We start from the raw sequence: 18,784 nt of genomic DNA, 5'->3' as shown, positions 1-18,784 counted from the left end.
AGTTTTCAGATAATCACGACTTTTCTCGCACGCTTGCGGTAATTACGGAACATGACAAGGCACAGCCTGACGCGCAGTCAAGTATCGATACAATAATGGCAATAATAAAGGGAACACGATCGCAACTTGCGCTGCACACTCAAGGCGCTCTGCCCAAAACTTCGAAAATAAAAAATAACTAGAAAAAACGAACGTTGAAATAAACAATTCACTAACCTGGGGTGGGTAATTAGAATCGGAAGACCATCTTGAATACTGGTCACCTGGTTTGTCCACGAGTATGTTTCTAAAAGAAACATCCACAGTGGCGAAAGTCACAAGGCAGTTGAACCCAGTATAAAAATAGAACGGACAACGGTTGCCACGGTGACGCAGCATTGGGAGCTTAAAGCACACTACTAACAGCGTAACGCTAACTAAAACTGCAAGCACATACTGTAGAAATAACATTGTTTGCTTCTAAAAACGACCCAGCTTTGATCTCTCAGTGAACCAACTTTGAATGGACTGCACTCAACTTGTCACCGCCGAAAATCAGGCGTCAACACCTGCATTTTGGCTGTGGAAGTTACTGAAGAGTTTAGAAGTGGGTACGTACTCTGGTATGTAAGATCCCGTGTAACTTGAGCATTTATGAATACTATACTTCAGCTTTTTGCAGCCCGCGGACGCCATTTTTGGAGGTGACAGTAAACAATGACTGCACCGCACCGACTGAGATATTTACATGTCTAAAAATAACTTAAAAAATAAAATAAAATATAATTCAAATGAAAATTAACTTTAGGTATTTATTTTATGAATGTCTAGTATAAATTGTGAGCACAATAAGATAAAAATGTTCACTGCGGTACTGCTAAAGGTGCATCGCGCGGTATTTGTACAGCTGAAATGTCCCCAACAGCGTAGATCCAAAATGAACATCCTGTCGCGTTCGATATAAGCTGCGACACATAAGATGCAATAGGCACTCAGTTCACAAAGCAGTGCGAGCCCAGTGCTGCTGGAAACTTAGTGTTTGACCATCGATGCAAAGTAATACACTAAATGAATGCGCAGCTTGGATGCTCCATGTGAAGGCGCATTGCTTTACTTTTAAACTGTTAAGCCTCCGTTGGTTCCCTGCGGACACATTGCAGGCTTTATTTAGCACTAGAGTACCGTTCACATCTTAGTCACAAATTAGTCTGCCTCTCTTACGAGGAGTTTTCACAGGTTACGCGAAATGTAGAGAGAATAGCTTCATTACGATGTTTAGACGACGCCAGCGAGACTGTAGGCTCTTTGAAAAGAAGGCTGATGTGGCATGCCCCCGAATAGCAATGGATCCAGTAGCCAGACAGGTTGAAGTTTTTGCGCGTTTGATTGTCCCTGTACGCACACTGCTACTCGAACATAATACAGTCGACACCAGTGACAGCATACGTTAGGTTTGAAAGTAATGGTCGTCGCTGTGGTCACCTCCGTACGCTACAAGCCTGCTTCCTCATTGCTATCACGCATTACAAAAGCAAGGTTTTCAAAAAACTCGTGTTGATGGATGTATGTATTTTTATATTTTTGCGCTTCATTTTATTCATTTGTTTCTAGTTTGACTGGATTGATGACGTTTGCTAAATTTGCTGATCTTTAAACTTCTTAGAATTGTGTTTGCTGTTTTTAGCTTTTATTTCCTTGTATATTATATGCCCACCCTGCTTATTCATGAATACGTGGCTCGAAATATATTTTTGGGAGGTCAGCTGACGTGCTGTGATGTTCCATTCGGGGGAATTTTCCGTTGTTTAGGAAATTTAAGGGGCAAAATTTGCAGAGGAGCAAATTTTTACAGGGTTTTGGGGGATTTTAAGAACCGAAGTTCTCTCACTTTTTCTAACCTGACGGAGTTTTCAAGCTTTCGCAGAGAAAAAAGAAGGACTGAAATAGAAATTTTTTGACCTAATTGAGGGAATTCCCGGTTAGAGTTTGCGACATTACATCTGTCATGTTGGTTCTTGGCGAAGGGCCAAAGGAAAAGTGCAGAAATTGCTCAGATTGCTCACTCAGGGTTCACATTTTTCGGCACACCCACCTCCCACCCCCTACCCCGAAACATCCTTTAATGCGAAGTCATTACTAGTCCCATTACGAGAAAAACCGGAGGCATGTGTGTGTGTGTCCTCCCAGATGGTAGTGAAAATCCCAGCGATGGCAAGAAAAATACGGTTGTTATCATCAAGCGGCCGTATCACGCACAGAGTAAGCCGAGCACCGTCACGTCAGATAATCGTATATATGTCGTTCATATATATATATATATATATATATATATATATATATATATATATATATATATATATATATATATATATATATATATATATATATATATATATGTAAAGTTGAAAACGCTTCATTTAGCCATAGATTTATTTTGAGTCGACGTTTCGGACAGAGCCTGTCCTTTCTCAAGAAGCGATATTCGGAGGTTGTGGGTTCGGTTCCCACCGGCGGCATGGTTGTTTTTTCTGCTGCTTGATAAGTAATTTTCTTTAAAAACTAATTGCTTGGCATGAGATATTAAAAATTAAATAAATAGAAACATTCCCCTATGCACCTTGGTTTCGGTGACTGTTGGCTTCCTTTATATATATATATATATATATATATATATATGCCCGCCATTGGCCGACTGCCATGTGGCGCCGGTTTTCCTGACATTTGTACGAAAACTGTGACGCAACCGTTTGTCGCAAAGCGTTCCTGATGGCGTCATATGACTTCTCGTTGCGTACAGCTTACACGTGCTAGTCAAATTGGAGACTAGCTTGCTACAGGGATTCGAACTAACGACATATGCACTTTCCATTGCATGGGATACCAGATGCAGCGCTGCAGTCGTAGTTTTTGTAGCGATAGCTACATTACGGTAGCATTTCGAGCCTTCAGCGTGCCGGCACCGATGGATGGATGATGGATGGATGGATGGATGGATGGATGGATGGATGGATGGATGGATGGATGGATGGATGGATGGATGGATACGGCTGAACCCTTTAAATCTGGCGGTGGCTCAAGGCACCTAGCCATGACTTATGAAATTTTACTCTTCTCTTGATTTTAGCCACCATTTAGATAACCTTCACTTGGTTACTTCTACCCGCTTAAAATCTACTTTCCCTTCACTGTCCTTAAACCCCAATGCCTTGGATAAATCAGCCCCGCTGCTTTATCCGTGGCGGTGGCTGCGCTGCCACCCTGTGGCGGCACTGCCACCCTGTAGCTGCGCTGCTACCCTGTGGCTGCGACGTCAAGCTGTCACGTGGTTGGTCACGTGGTTCGGAGCAGCTGCCGGTGGCGCGGCGTGACTGATCACGTGGTTGGTCACGTGACCAATTTCCACTCGGCCAACTGTAGCTATCGCGTCACTCCAGGTCTAACCAAAGCTAAACCACCGCCAATTTTTTCCCCAATTCTGGTGTACAAGCGGTACAAGTTCAAAAGGAGGGCTCCAATATCGATCGATGGCTAATGATTGATTGTTGTTCGACAAGTGGACGCGATGCTACGCTACTCGCCTTTCCTCGTGGATTAACGCTTCCTAGTTTCGCTCTCTCTGACATTAGTAAACAGCACGCACAGCGTTTAGGAGAGTGAAGAGGGCTCGATGCAGGCTGCTATTTCAACGCGTCGCTGGATGGTCGGGACGGACTTTAACAGAGCGTGGCGGACAACGTTCCCAGCTCTCCGCGGTTAACTGTCGTTTTCAAGTGCGCGCATTTCATCACGCTGCCAAATCGTGGCTCGTATGTATTTATTTAGCGAAGCGTTGTGCGTTAAATATGAGAATCGCGCAGAGTGTACATGCAGGAAGTGGAAACCTGTCTCGATGAAGGCATGCATGCTCGAGTTTCATTATTATTTGTTCATAAATCGTTCTGTTTCTCCGAAATATGTCTGTCGTGCGAGTCTGTTCCATTATCTAAATGCTCTCGTAGAAGTAAAAGAAGAAGAAAAAAGAGAAAGAAGAAGAAGAGTGAAGAAAGTGGGCCTGTCAGTGACGCACGTTTTCCTCCTTTACGGAATTCGCGCGCATCACGCGCAGAGGCGCGAATTCGCGAATGCGCGCGTCACCAGGCTGCGCCGTGACCGCGCGCGCTTTTCACGCGACGGTCGGGGTCGCGCTGTTTCCGCTCCCGTATGTGCACGCTCTCTCCCTCTAGCGCGTTTCCCGTCTTTTGCTCCGGGTGTGGCAGGCCTCGATGCATGCAGGAGTAAGCTCGCCCAGCGACCGACACCAGCGACTCGACCACCCAGATACATGCGACACACGGAGAGGGGACCGTAGTAGAGGGCTGCGCGAAAGGTTCGACGCATGCCTCTTGCGTGCGCTGTCTTCTATTTGAGGGGAGAAATAAATAAATGTACAACTGAATCTCGTTATAGCCAAGTTGAAGGTGCCCGGCGATTACTTCGTTGTAGCCGTAGCTTCGTTATAGCCCGTGTTGACAGAGATTCCAAACGGGAATCGTCATTCCTTCGTTATATCCATTATTTCGTTATAAACAGTTTCGTTATAAAGAAGCTCGACTGTACACTGCCTTCCGTGACAGCGGCGCGTTGAGACGCATTTCGCGTTTAAATTTGCCCCGAACTGTAGACAACACCAGGACAAGGACACGACACATAGCCTTGATTTGAAAGGGGCACGCTGAGGGTAAATTGAAGATTGCCTGGATAGATGTTCTTAGTGAAAAAGCGCAGCGGCATGAGGCCAAAGCAGAAGACGGGACGAGACCCAGCGGTCTGGCGTCGTTGCGCCGTCAAAGAATTATGCGCGACCAACTTGCCCACCAGCTCATGTTGTATAGCTGCATAGATGGATTACAGCATTCTAATGGCACCTACGGTATATTTACTCAAAACAGAGCTTTTCTAAATTAGAAAAGGCGACAAAAAAAAATCGAACACAGCTTTCGTCATCGTGGCCGATTTGGCAAGTAATCTGCGGTGCATCGACACAGTTTTTTGGGTGCGGATACCAGAGGGTAGGCTATACGCCATTCAGGAAGCTCAAGAAACATACACTCGCCAAAGAAAAAATATTTAACACAAGACGTTTCGAGACCCGTACGGGTCCCTTGTTCACAATGAGGGTGGGCGGAATGGGCCACTACTTATAAGCGGACTTGACTGCACAGTGAGTGGGCGTAGATATCGGGGAGATTCCCTCTCGTCCCGTTGATAGCATTCTTGGTCGTCTGTATGTAAAATGATTCGAGAAGTAATCGTGAAGATAAAGGTTTCTTCGTGTCCAAGATTGTGGCGTTCTCCCAGTCAATGGAGTGCTGCATCATTTGGGCATGCTCTGCAAGTGCGTTGGAGGAAGTGCGACCTTTCTTGACGTCATTCTTGTGTTCCCTTATTCTTCTTTTAAAATCGCCTGACTCGCCAATGTATGATGCATCGCAATCCTTGCAGGGGATCTTGTATGCAACGCCGGGGTAACATGTGCGCTCTAGGCGGTCCTTCACGTGACACAGCTGCTGTTTCAGCTTGCTGGACGGTACGTGCGCAATTCGAACGCCGTATTTGGCAAATATTCGCGCCAGAGCCTCACTTGTACCCCGGGAATACGGGACAGTCGCGCGTTTCTGTTGCCCAACAAACTGGGGCTGAGCAGGTTCCTTAAAGCGGCGTTCTTGATTGTTTAGCATCTGACAGGGGTAGCCATTATTTTCAAGCGAACTTTCTGCTGCTCGGAAGAGAGAAGGCCAGGACTAGAACATAGACGACCAGCTCGCTTGAACAGAGCGGACGCGACACAGACGCAGTAATCACAGAGTCCATTCTTCTGGCGACTGGGCATATGACTCTGCAACACCTACATTGCCTTCTCCTCTTTCTCATCACAGCAGCTGACCGAGCTTCGTCTAGCTCCTCCTCCTCACTCCTCCTCCCTTCTCACCCTCCTCCTCACTGTTCCCTAGGAGGAGCGGCCTCACGGCCAACGGCCAGCAATGATTGGTGGATCGCGCAGAGCGATGGCTACGACATACAGGGCCCCAGACTAGGGCGCACCACACAGGCGATGACTTAAATCTCAATAAAGTTTTTTGTTCACTCACTCCTATAAGTAAAATAGAGGACAAAGCCATGTCCTAACGGTCTCCAACTGTCTGTCTCTTGCATCAATCGTGGCCACAATATCTCGGGATTTTCTTAAGCTGTTCACTCCATATGGCGCTCTCTCTCTCATTTTTCATTATGCATCCGTTCATTCAGTGTCCACTCTGTCATCCTAACAGATTACCACTTTTCAGAACCTTTTCTGCGTGCAAGGATGATTTGTGCTGGGTAACGCTGTTCGCTCAGAATCATTTCTTGGGCATGTACAGTTTATCTAGAGTTTTCAAGGAGATACCTCGGCTGGCCTGAAGCCTATTTCACATGCAAGCGATAACGCTAGCGAATCCTGCCGCCGCGGCCCAAAGACTATTTTTGAGTCGTCGCGGCGGCTTGAGCGTCCAGGGCGGCGAGGTTCCAACAAGTTGGAAATTTTCGCTGCGACGCCGCTCAGTCGCTAAATTCACTCGGTGCAAATGGTGTAAATCACCGCAAACACCACATGGGGGACACAGCGCCCACACCACCTCCATCCACCTAGCAAAAGCATTCATTAGAATAAATGCAGCAAAGAAATAATCGACGGTAAATCCAACTACTATCGCGGCTTTCTGAAATCAGGCTTCATGATAATCCTGTCTATTAACTCGATTCCAAGAACGAATCAGTTTTATAACCTTCGAATAGAAACTTCAGTAAACAACTGTGAAGAGGTGTACTCGCACTGTTACACAATATTAGGGATATGAGTCGTTGAAACCAGATGGGAACATCTTTGCTATCGATGTAACTTGTTTCACTTAGAGGAACAAAACAATTGAAATACAGTACAACGCGGAAAGCACTGAGGCGATTAGCAGGAAAAAGAAGAAAAAAAGCACCGAGGAAGGATTCATAGACTATGAATTACTTTTTTACCTCGTGGGTTCGGAGTTCATCGCGCACAAAACTCCAAAGCAGCTGAACAAGCCGCAAAGTAACGAACAGTTCTGAGCACCACGGAAAGGCATATTATTTTGGATATGACGCCACGTATACTCAGTCTTATCAGATTGACAATATCCGTATAGAACAGTCCTAGCTGATAAGAAGAGATGCAAAGAAAGGGAATTATCACGACTATCAAAAGACACGCGACTGCCGACGCTTACATAAGTGCCAAGCGGAGCCGCCTATTGTCATTCGTCATACGCATTCGCCCCGCTGACAGTACACCGGAAGTGTTTGGCGGCGGCTCGCATATAACCACCTACTTCCTCTAGATCGAAAGCTGGCGTCAGCGTTACACTACTTCGAGTGTTACGCAAGCACTGAAATCAAGGGGGTCACACTGCATCAATCGATACTACGCGGGCGTCGCTTCCTCGACGCCGCATCATCATTTGGCGGTGGTGACGACACGGTCGCGCACGACGCGACGACGCTAATTTCTTCGCTCGCCTTTCCTTCTCACCGAACGCGTCCTGCCGTCGTAGTGTTCCGCCCTCCCCCTCGCCTGGGCGGCGCGGCGCGCGCCTCGAGTTGCCTTTGTCGACGCGACTTCCTCTCGTCGACCCAAAGCCAAAGGCACGCGTCGTCGTCGAGCTCTGGGCACGCTTCCGCGCCGCTTGCAGGGGCCTCGCCGCAGCGTCGTGGCACGGCGCGCCAGCCAGCGGAGGCAATCGCAGCGCCGACATCGTTTTCTGACCAAGAATGATTAGGGTTAACGGGCCTCCTCCTCCGCATGCAGCTTCCTTCGCCCGTACGACGTCGTCGGTCGCACATGGCACGCGCGCGTGCTCGCGGGCCGAAGTTTCTCACGGCGGAAGGCCTAGCCGAAGTCATCATCATCGAACGCTTTCTTTTTTTATTCGATTCACTCCTGTTGTGTGCGTGGTCTCTCCATCGGAGTCCCCGCGCTACGGTGACGCGTATGCTCGGGCAGAACGCGCGCGGCGGTAACGTGACGGCGGCGGTAGTTGCGTCGCTACGACGGAGCCGCTGGAAACTCCGTTGGCGCAACAGCGCGCGCTCAGGCGCTGTCTACAATGAGCGCGTCGTTTCTTTACCCCCCCCCCCCCCCCCCTTTTTTTTTTTTCTCTGGATCCTACGCTCCTCTCAAACTGCGACGCGAAACTACGAGCCGTCAGGCACACTATACCAAGGCGCTCAACACCATCGGCAGTATTCAGAAAACCATTAGAGTCAGCTCCTTCTTTCCCTCACGGGCGGAACGCGGGGAGGTAGGCGCTTTGTTTTTAGGAGAAAGACCGGCAGGGTAGGGAGCAAAGAAACAATGCGATGGAGCCGAAATGCAGGGGTGTTGCGAAGGGGGGAGGTTTAAAGGGCTCGCGCATTGCCTGCGATACCGATCTGGAAAACTGAAGGCCGTACGAAATGTTTCCTTCGAATGAAGCGTGTAATACGAAACCTTGGTGGAGAACAAATTGGCCTGAATGATGGAAACTCAGGAGTAAATCATCCTGAATCGCACGACGTTGGCGCGCTTTCGCCAAAAAAAGGGGGCGGGGGGCGGGGGAGACTGAGCAGGTTCTACTGTTTTTCTTGCTGCCAGTATAATGACGCTAAATACAAGGTCTGGTTCGGGCTACATTTGGTTGATTCGAGCTGTGTAGTGCTACTCCTTCATGCGTTTTGCCCACAAAATATTATTACTGGTTGTCAGTGAGGAAGGTATGAGGGCAAAGATAAATATAAATGCGATAATTTGCAGCAGTAGTCCGGATCGGTGGGCTCATGGCTTACTATAACGGCGAAACGTGAAGATGAGGGTTGACTGGGGGCCCGCAGTATCTAAATCTAGCTGCACTGTTGCAGGACAGAAACACAGAACCAACAGGACTGAGAGCGAACTTGGAGCTAGCTCGATCATTTACCACACATACAGAAAAAGAAAAAGATTACCTTTGTGCGAAAGGCAAACATCTTTGCAGTAAAACAAATGTCAGTTCACGCTTCGTCCAGTCAGTTTTGTGTTCGCGGCTCAACACAGTGCAGAGCGGAACAGAATATAATTTAAAATGACGAAAAAGGCCCTTAATCATACGCTGCATGCATTGGCACTATTGAGGATATATAAGGCAATACATTTAGACAAAAGCTCAATGTCTGTTTCCCGTTTAGTTCTCTGGTCCTGCAGGTCATCAGGCCAAAATCTTTACCTCGTCTTTTAGAGCTGCAGTGGTCCAGCTGCTGCTGTCGCCTCAAATCGGGTCAGGGAGGACAGTCTGGGCAATTCCACCAGCCCTCTTCATTTGACTTGAAGAAAAAAAAAACATCACGGACGACCACGACATGTTCCGGTGGTTGTTGGTCCTTCGACAACCCCCTCCCACATCCAGCACTTATCCAAGAGGGGCCCATGGTCAAAGAAAAAAAATCCCGGCTGTGGTCTTGTTCCACATCCAAGCATGAGATTGCTCCGTTAGTACAACAAATAGAGTTAGAGTGTGCTGTATTTTGACTAGGAAACCGCTTTTTATAGCTGTAAACTCTGTGCTGAAGAATAATGCGGTCTGACCAGGGTTACTATACGCAACGAAACAGAGAAGACGTCTTGTCGGACCAGCGGATATGAACAACGGGGGAAATAGCACCTATTAAAAAAATTCTCTGACATTCTATAGACTTCTTATAAACTTCCCCTTGCTCTAATAGAGTACCTTAAGCAGGTATATGTCGAATGTTAGCGCGCAAGGCCGTGATGAAACACACGCAGGGGGTACCAGGTGAGCAACGGAATCTATTCGCCTACAGTTCGTTCCAAGGCCCGCGCCCCACGCCGCCTTCCGATTTGCATAATCGCCGCGGCATCCTCGAGGCGGTCACGAAGGAAAACAGAGTTTGACATGTTCGTCGCAGAGCCGCCAACACGAGCTGCCACGCGCTGTCAACGTTGACAAGAGCGTTCAGGAATAGGATACTGCCGGTCCCTATATAGAACGAGGGCTGTGCTGTTTACGACAGAGAAATCACCAGCAGTTCTAGAACTGCCTCTTATAGGAGGCAGCCGAAATCATATACCCTACAGTTCTGGACAAAATCAATTTTTAAACAGGAACGAGTTTATGGGCGCAATTTTTTCATATACTGTAAGGTTTCACTATAACATTATATGTATTTCACTATATAGGCCAAATTGGTAAATGTGTAAACACACGGCTACGCCAACATAATTCGTCTTTAAAGGGGGCTCCTCCTACCTCTAATTTGGCCCTGCATTACAGAGACTGCGAACTTAACAATTCTAGCCCGTTGGACAAAAATGCATGTGTACCTCTGTTCAATAGAACAAACATTCTGTATAGGCATTCCAATCAGCTAACAAGGGAATTATCTGAGGCATATCATATTCACAAAAAACTCCGACATGTGCGTCAGCATACCATGTGTTGTAATCCATGATTGTGAAATTCGGTACCTTAGTTCAAAACAGTGATTCGTTTTGTCATTTTGGGGGTAGGCGCATGCGCTGCTGGCTGCCTTGTGTGAGCTATTTAACCTTGTGTGTTTTCCAATAAACTTCAGTTGATAGTAGCGCTTGTCCTTCGTGTCTTTCTCTTTGTGTTCCCTGTCGCAGCACTTTCGAAAGTTTTCACTATAACAACCAATATACCTGCGGATCTCCCGTCGGCAGGATTGAATTCTTTTGCTATTAACGTTTTTGCTATCCTCAAAACCTTTCCCATTGATTTTTATGGTAGTCTTATCTGCTCGATGCGAGAGATGGAAACACTATAAACGAAAAATTTTACTGCATATCAGAAGAATGGACCATTACCTTCAATATTTCTTTATCAGTACCTTAAAGTTTTACAATATTCAAAATTTTTGTCCAAGAATGTTTGACATGATACTGGAGCGGTCCCTCTTCTCTGAACGGTGTAGCTTGGGCGCCAAGCAAAGTCTCCTCTATCTTACATCGCACTACCTAAACCGTGTCACGGAAGATCTGGGAACCTTGACTGTAGACGCTTTGCGAATGTTACCTGCACAACTCGTACATTCTTTTGCAATGCCAACATATATTCGTTGTCATCTTTCACCGATCCCTGCCTCACGCCTTCTGCAGCTGCCTCACTACGCATGCGAGATCACTCAATTCCACCATGGCTTACACCAGCAGGATTATCAGTTCAACACCCCAGCAACCCTTGGCACTTCCAATACCGTTGCACACCGCCAGGCTTAGCGCCTGTTCAGTACTATTAATAATTGTCTGTCCCTTGAGCAACAAGCAGACGACAGGGGAACAGTTGATCATTCTCGGTCAGTTCTTGCACGCGGTGGTCATAACAGTATCCGAACTGAAAGCAGTTGTCAGGCCGCAGCGCATAGCGCAGACTTCGCATCTCGCGGAACAAGCAAAGCCCGACAGAAGAAGGGCCCGGGATGCAAAGTATCACCTTCAGCCCTTGAAAAAGCGGCACAGGTGTGCGGGCTTTTCGGCACCCTGTGTGCGGCGCAGTAACACGGGCAGGCGTGCATAGCTCTTGTCTTTGCACGAGGCAAACTTGCGGACGAATGCGAACGATGGCATCTACGTAAAAACCGTCGCACCTCCCACGCTCCCACTTCACTACGAGAAACACACACACACAAACACGAATGAATGCATACAGACAGACGCTATACGCCCGCACTGCTACCGTTCTTTTTTTGCTTGACGACTTCTGAAAGTCGCATCCCGAGTACACGCCCTATTTCGGTCGCGTATAAAAAGTTCGCCGCCCCGCGAAAGTGATGCCACCACTGTTCGAGAAGACGAGACGAGCGGCAGCATCTGTGTGGCGGTTTCGGTTTTCCTTCAGCCGTCCTCGTAGTCGCCGAGTAGCAGCAGCCTGTCATCTCCGTGCGGTGATCCCCAGCTCGCGCACAGTATGCTTGCAGTGAGTAAGAACCGAGTCCGAAGTCTTGCTGATGCAGCAAGCCGAGGCTTTCGCCTGCCCACTATTTTGTACAGGGAGGGCTAGTTTTTTTAAAGGGCATCAAAATCAAATTCATTAACTGCTCCACTCATCAAAGTTTCATGAAAGTGCCAGAAAAAGCCTGAGCTATCTTGTCTTCACCTTAGAAAGGACTCTGCGAAGAGAGGGTATTGTAGTGATTACAGCTACTGCGGTCAGTACACACTGACCACTGCGACGACTGTATCTACGACAGTAAGCCGCTCGGCATCGTTATGGCCCACACTTTTACGGTTCGGTCTAGTTCCGCGTTTAGTTTTCCGTGCTCGATTAAGTTCTCACAGCAGCAGACCAGTGCAGAAAGGGCCACTCATAACACGGGTAGCCGGGGTTCGAAGTTCGAATTATTAGGTACGGGTTGAGAGGTCAGTGAACTTTTGTTTGAGGGGAGTATTCTTGAAGGGTCCCTTAAACACCTATTACAATCCTTGCACGCCACCTCTCATAATGGATTACAAGACTCCTATCTTAAGGGGTTCCAATAAACTTCTCTGTAAAGAGTGTGGAGGGCAATAATTGTTTCTAATAGGCTCCAATAATAGGCCTAAGCATTTTATGCAACTGCATTCAAGTGAAGCACTTTTTCTTTGAGTGTTGGAGTTTCAGTGTTAGTTCGTCGCTCTCTTGCAAGCCTAGCTTCGTGCGAAGAAGCATAATTCTGTTTTAGATTGTCATTTTGTGGAAATTTTGAATCGCCGGGTTCATATGCGACACCTGTCGAAATACATTTTACCCAATGGCCTGTTCAGAATGGCTGCATATGTTTAGACGGCGTTTGGCGACCCCTCTACCACTCATCTTGCATTTAAGGCGGAAGGCTAGGCAATTTGGTGTGGCATTATCTGCTCTTCCTTCGTCCCTAAGGCTTAGCGCTAGTACTATGTCTTCTCTAACTCATTTTGCAACTGGCTGGGTCCAAATATCGTCCCGAGTAGAAAACTCCCGCTGTTTTTCTTCCTATCAGTTGACGCGTGGTACGCCGAAATGCGTCAGAGCCTGGCTTCGTGGCACGCATATTCCGCACAGAGGTGCCGGCAGCGGCATTACAGGGTGCTCAGCAGTTCGAATGGAAGTTGTTCGCTCGCGACCCGCTCAGTGGGGTGTACTGTGCAATTCGTCGTCGCTGGCTTTCACTCGTACAGATAATAGCAGCTGTTACTATCATATCTCAAGTAAACAACACCTTGCGATCTGCCCCACAGGTAAGCGCAGTGATCCTCTTCGCTATCGCGTACACGGCCAGCGCCGGAACCCTGGCTGCCCCGCCCCCTGGATTCGCGCTACCCGCCGCTCCAGTGTACGCCTACGCTCCCGCTCCATACGCGGCCGCGGCTTACGCGCCAGCTCCAGCCCCAGCTCCGGCTCCGGCGGCGTACGCGCCAGCTCCGGCCCCGGCTCCGGTGACGTACGGGCCGGCTCCGGCTCCCGCCCCAGCTCCGGCTCCGGCGGCGTACGCGCCAGCTCCGGCCCGCGCTCCTGCCCCGGCTCCGGCCCCCGTGTATGCTGCCTACGCTGCTCCGCCGCGCCCGTTCGCAAGACCCGGCTACGCGGCGCCGGCTTCGGCGGCGATCACCACCTCGTACTCGACTAAGACGGTCCACGACGCGCCGGTGTTCGCACCGGCACCCGTGGCCCGAGCGCCACTTCAAGCTGCTCCAGCACTGTATGCAGCAGCGCCGGCACCAGCCCCTGCTGCTCCAGCCCCAGCACCAGCTCCGGCCCCAGCACCAGTCGCTTATGCTGCACCCGCCGCGCCCAGGGTAAGCAGTATACGTGCCCCGCATGTGTGAATAAATTGGTTGAGGCCCGGTGCTTTGCAATAGCGCGGACGTTGTTCGTGTAGTCGCACTGACAGTGAGGCTACCCGCTACAAGCCCGATAAATTTAAGTGATATATCCCCCCTCTCAATGGAAGGTAAAAGCAATGGCGTTTGTGACAGTCACCCTCGGCTGTGGCACGTGACATCTATGTAGTACATGATGTGCAAATCATTCGAGTAGGCCAGCGTTCACTCTTTATTTGCATCCACTGTGCCGTCGTGGTTCGGCCAGCGCAAACAGCTGTGCAGCCAAATAATCTTTTACCTTTCAGACCTTCTCCCAATATAGCACATGGCTACTGCACTGCCCTCAGACATTCCTGCGCTTAGTAAGGTATGGTTTGGTTCTGAAGATTTTGAGGAGTGAAGGAGAAAGAGAGTGAGCGCGTGAATGGGAAGAATCTACGTCCAGTATGAGGCACAAAGTTGGTACACGGTATCCACTTTTGTTTCGACCGCGTACAATGCTTATGCGTCAAAAGAGCGTTCAACCTTTGGACTCGCTTCGAGCAGTCTCTTCGCTGCGCGTACGCCGTTAGAGTGTTTGAGTTTGAATTTTCGTCCCTTTGGGTTTCTCCTTGCTGCGAAAGGCATTCGCCAACCCGATCTTCGCCCCAGCCCCGGTGGCCTACGCTGCCCCAGCGGCCAAGGCGGTAGCAGCTCCGGCCGCGCCTGCCTACGCTGCTGTTCCCGCCGCCGGTTACGCCGTGGGACACTACGCAAAGTACTACGGATGTACGTTCTTTTCACATTCCCTTTGCCTTCATTTCACTTGCGAGCAATTTCATACTTTAGCTTGGGAGGAAGAAGGCGTAGGTGCTTTTAAGTGTGGTGACTGAAAAAGCAACCGTCCCTCCCATGGAAGCTAACTGTAGAGGAACGTCGGGCTCGCGTAGACTTACTAGATACTAAACCGTCTAGGTTGGATGAGAGTTAAATAACCTAAGAGGACTAAGTGAGACCTTTAGTGTATGCGTATATATAGACAACACGCACGCACTCAAGCTCCAAAAAGTCTACTGCTCAGTCAGAATGAGGTAGGAACTTGTGCCGTGATTGGTATAGCGTACAACGCAAAGAGCCTACCCATCTAGTCAACCATGCATTATGACGTTTTATGGCGTTTCCAGGATACTTGAGTTACTCGATCTTCACCACCTCCTGGCGTCTTCTGATTATTTTCAGAGTGTCCCCGTCGGGGAGCTGACCTGACCGCAACCAGATGCCCTTTGGTCCAACCCGCCCTCCCATCGCCTCCGGCACTCGACCACGCCAAGTGCGCCACTCAGTGCAACCTCGTCACAACCGCATTGAAGCTGTGATACAAAGCCATCCTCGAAGACCCACCGTTGGCGAATGCAATAAAGTTTTACTACGCCTTATGGTTTCCTCACCTTGCCTGTTTATCCTTTGCTTCTCATGGCCGCTATACCCATGTCATGAACGAGACACGCCACTGGATTTTTTTCTGAAGCACTACGTCTTCGAAGCTCAGATTAAAGCACACAAAAGGGTGCGTCCTTGCTATGCAGCAAGTGCTGCTGTAATGGTTTAAATGCTCGCGTGCTCAGGAATGCACCCAAGCAAGTCAAGTCGATTTTTCCATGCTTAGCCGGCGAGCTTGGTTTCATCGAAAGTTCATCGGCGAAGCTCAGCTTCAGCAGCAAATGTGTCAGACAATATTTCCTCATTGTAGCATGTAGCAAGGCAAATGCGGCATTATACCTTGCAAAGCACTCAGCAGTACGTATTAGAACCAGAGTCCTTCGTCCTGTTTGCTTCTCTCATGTGCCTTGTCCCCTGCTCAGTTTTATGTTTTGTAATCATGTCATACCAACTAGCCCCTCATCGCTTACTCTTAAAAGTACCTCTCGCATCACTGCCACAGAGCCATAGACACCCTCCTATTCGGGCAGATGCAAGTTAACCTTTCCTGTATGTTAATGTCAGCACCACCATCAAGCATCATCAGACATCAGTGGCGTAGCCATTAATTTTGTTTGGGAGGGGGGGGGGGGGGTCATGTTGCAGCGCGGCCTCGTCATATAATTTGTGGAGGATAAAACGCAACAATAATAACTGCATTGCCATTGCCATTGACAATGCTATGGTGTATCAGATAACGCTACGCACTCTCTAGACAAGTGAAATACGTATTTTTTAAAAATAAAATAATATATTCGTATGTCTTGAAAATCGTGGCAGACATGATTACAAGACATAAAACTGAGCAGGGGACAAGACACAGGAGAGATGGAAACAGGACGAGCTCGTCCTGTTTGGTTCTCTTATGTGTCTTGTCCCTCGTCCTGTTTCCATCTCTCCTGTGTCTTGTCCCCTGCTCAGTTTTATGTTTTGTAATGGTGGTATACCTGATATCAGATACCTGATTTAATATCTCCTGCGGGTCCTTGGACCCAAGATATTAAACTTATTTTTGGAATATGGCGGAGTGCTTGGCTTGAAGCACTCTGGCACGGGTCGGCCCGGTATTGCACTGCCTCCGGGATTGGCCCGGACCATATATTAGCGCGCGCCTTTTCTTTCTATCTTTGCTCTCCTATCCTTTAACTCTCCTACTTTCAGCACGCGGCAGCGAGCGTGGTTCGGCTTGAGCCAGTAGGAGGGCCCGTGCACTTTCCTTTCCTTTCTTCCTATCAGCAACAACAGCAACAGCAGCATGTTTTGTAATCATGTGATACCAATTGTCCCCTTATCGTTCACTCGTGGCAGACATAACTGATACCCATGCTTCCATGTTTTTGGGTATTAATTAAGTAAAGAAAATATCGCACGAAGTCTAGAACTATATCGGTCCAGAACCATCAAAGAAGTGCATGCCGCTGATGTGAAAAACGTAAAGGCCATGAAATTAGCAAGTATAGGACAAATATCTTAATGAATGTTTGTCGTTCGAGAACCTTTACATTTTTGTACATATGCAACTGCCAGGGAAAAATCTCATTGACGCTGTCCTTCGTTCCAGTGTACTGCGCAGCAGCAGCTGTCACCGGTCATGTATTGCGAGTAATTGCACCGAAATTTTAGTCGCACCAGCGAGCCATCGGTAGCCCCTTGAAAGTTTGTGCTAGGATGGGGCCCCTTGCGTTACATGAGTTACGTGGGAGTTGCTACGAAATTCAACCCGAGTTAGCAATGTTCGCGCAAAAAAGTCTTTTCTAGTCTGGAAAAGACAGTGGCAAAATCCAGAATGACTTCCGACGCCGGTGCTTGTTTTGGTCAGTGGTCTATACCTGTCCTTAGATAGCCAGGAGGCGGATCTGGCATTTTTCTTGGATGACACACTACGTCGCAGCCGACGACGGATGCCACTGATCCCGGAGAGAGAGCTAGTCCCTGAGGATACAGTTATCGATGCGAATCAAAACTTTCAATTCTCGCACACTTCCCCGCCAAATAAGTGCACTCAGCTGTCCACGCAAAATCGGGCAGCCACAAACAAGCCAAGCTACCTGTACAAACAAGAAACGACGTTACAAGTGCACTCGGAAGCCGGGTCAGCAAAAATGCCTGAGGCAAGCAGCCGGACAGCTATACGCTCGCGGCCAGTCGAGTGACCCTCGCTGCCTCGGCGGAGTGGACACTTCAATGCCACCCGGCGCAGACAGCGGGGGACACACCCCGTTGTGTCGGCGCGGCTGACCCCATCGCTCTGCGCGGTGACGCTGTCTTCTTTAACGCGCGCCGCGGCCTACGCACCACAGCAGCAGCAACAGCCACAGCAGTTCGGAGTGTGCAGAACCAAGTCGGACGCTTGTCCTCTCCCGCGGAGGAGTACGCGTCTCACTGCGTGGGTCAGCCCTACAGGGTGCGCCCATGCAAACGACGTAGAACGCTGTGCATTCGGAATGTCGATATGTGGCCAGGAGAAACGGATGGACGGCCAGGCGTGGTGTCCTTCCCGCCCTTGCATTACACTCAAGCAATGCAGCTCCTCTCTCCCGGTACTCCATCAATTCGAACGCACACGCGCACGCATATTTCATTCATCTTCGGCCCGCTTGGGGTGGGACTGCAGCCGCGATGGCTACAAATGTGGCGCGAAACCTGTTTCTATACAAGCTACCACTGTTCGGAGCGAAGTGCATGCGTTCGGCGTATCAAAGCTGCGCAGCTTTAAGAGAATCAGATCGGTTTGCAGCTTTGAGAGAGAAGAGATGCACTACGTGGCCTCTGATTCGCTGACGTCCTGCAGGCTTTCAGTTAAACTGAGACTTAGGCTAGACCTCAGCTGTTAGTGCGACAGCACTCATACGCTTATCACCACCGATAATGAATCTTGTCTCGATCTTTCTTGTGCTGTTGTCTAGCAACTGCGATGCCACGTCAAGTTAAAAAGAAATCAGATAAATATCCACGACTGGGAGTGGAATCCGCGGCGGCGCACGCCTGCAGACCAGCTTTGCAGACCTCTGCGCGAGAGCACTATGGACTATCGCCGCAGCCAATCACGCCCTGTGTTTAACTGATGATGATGATGATGATGGCCTCTGGCTGAACGGCACGTACCCACGGTGGGGGATTGGCTGCAACACACTCTCGCGCTGCGCATTGCGCGTCGTCCTCTTCACCAACTTTCATCTGCGGCGCGAACAGATAAGATGAGCTTAACCTCAATCAGACCTTAAACTGAGTCTAACATGAGGCATAAGCCATAGCAAAACCATTAGCCAACCAGGATAAACACGTCTTCGCGCGTCTACTCGGTTTAACTACGTTAAAACCCCGCAAATTTTTTTTATAGTCTCACCTTTCTTAGGCATAAGCTATGTCTGTAGGTTCCGGACGAAACATGGGCCTATAGCTATCACAAGTTTTGGCAACAGCACGCTGCGGAAATCGATTGATGTGTCACATGTTGACAATATACGG

General features: G+C 48.9%; 2 protein-coding genes and 1 pseudogene across 3 annotated transcripts in view; 2 read left to right on the top strand and 1 right to left on the bottom strand.

Annotated features, from left to right (window-relative positions):
• Positions 1 to 701, bottom strand: part of muskelin (muskelin 1) — a 34,843-nt gene extending 34,142 nt beyond the window's left edge. For both annotated transcript variants that reach the window (XM_077631513.1, XM_077631514.1), the window contains exons 1-2: positions 599 to 701; positions 217 to 286 (exon numbers count right to left, since the gene is read on the bottom strand). In XM_077631513.1, coding sequence (XP_077487639.1) covers positions 217 to 286; positions 599 to 675 — 147 coding nt within the window. In that variant the 5' untranslated portion in view covers positions 676 to 701. The remainder of the gene's footprint in view (positions 1 to 216; positions 287 to 598) is intronic.
• Positions 702 to 9,808: 9,107 nt separating this feature from the next.
• On the top strand, positions 9,809 to 15,273 carry LOC144097622 (uncharacterized). Its single transcript, XM_077630278.1, has 4 exons — positions 9,809 to 9,833; positions 13,098 to 13,831; positions 14,482 to 14,626; positions 15,077 to 15,273. Coding segments are annotated over exons 1-4 (906 nt in total). The 3' UTR covers positions 15,079 to 15,273.
• A 968-nt stretch (positions 15,274 to 16,241) lies between these two features.
• On the top strand, positions 16,242 to 16,414 carry LOC144099588 (U2 spliceosomal RNA; annotated as a pseudogene).
• Positions 16,415 to 18,784: the final 2,370 nt, after the last annotated feature.

This window comes from Amblyomma americanum, chromosome 7 (assembly GCF_052857255.1).
Source record: "Amblyomma americanum isolate KBUSLIRL-KWMA chromosome 7, ASM5285725v1, whole genome shotgun sequence".
NCBI classification, from domain to species: domain Eukaryota; kingdom Metazoa; phylum Arthropoda; class Arachnida; order Ixodida; family Ixodidae; genus Amblyomma; species Amblyomma americanum.
The sequence above is the reverse complement of the archived record's forward strand: the minus strand, read 5'-3'. Positions and strand labels throughout refer to the sequence as shown.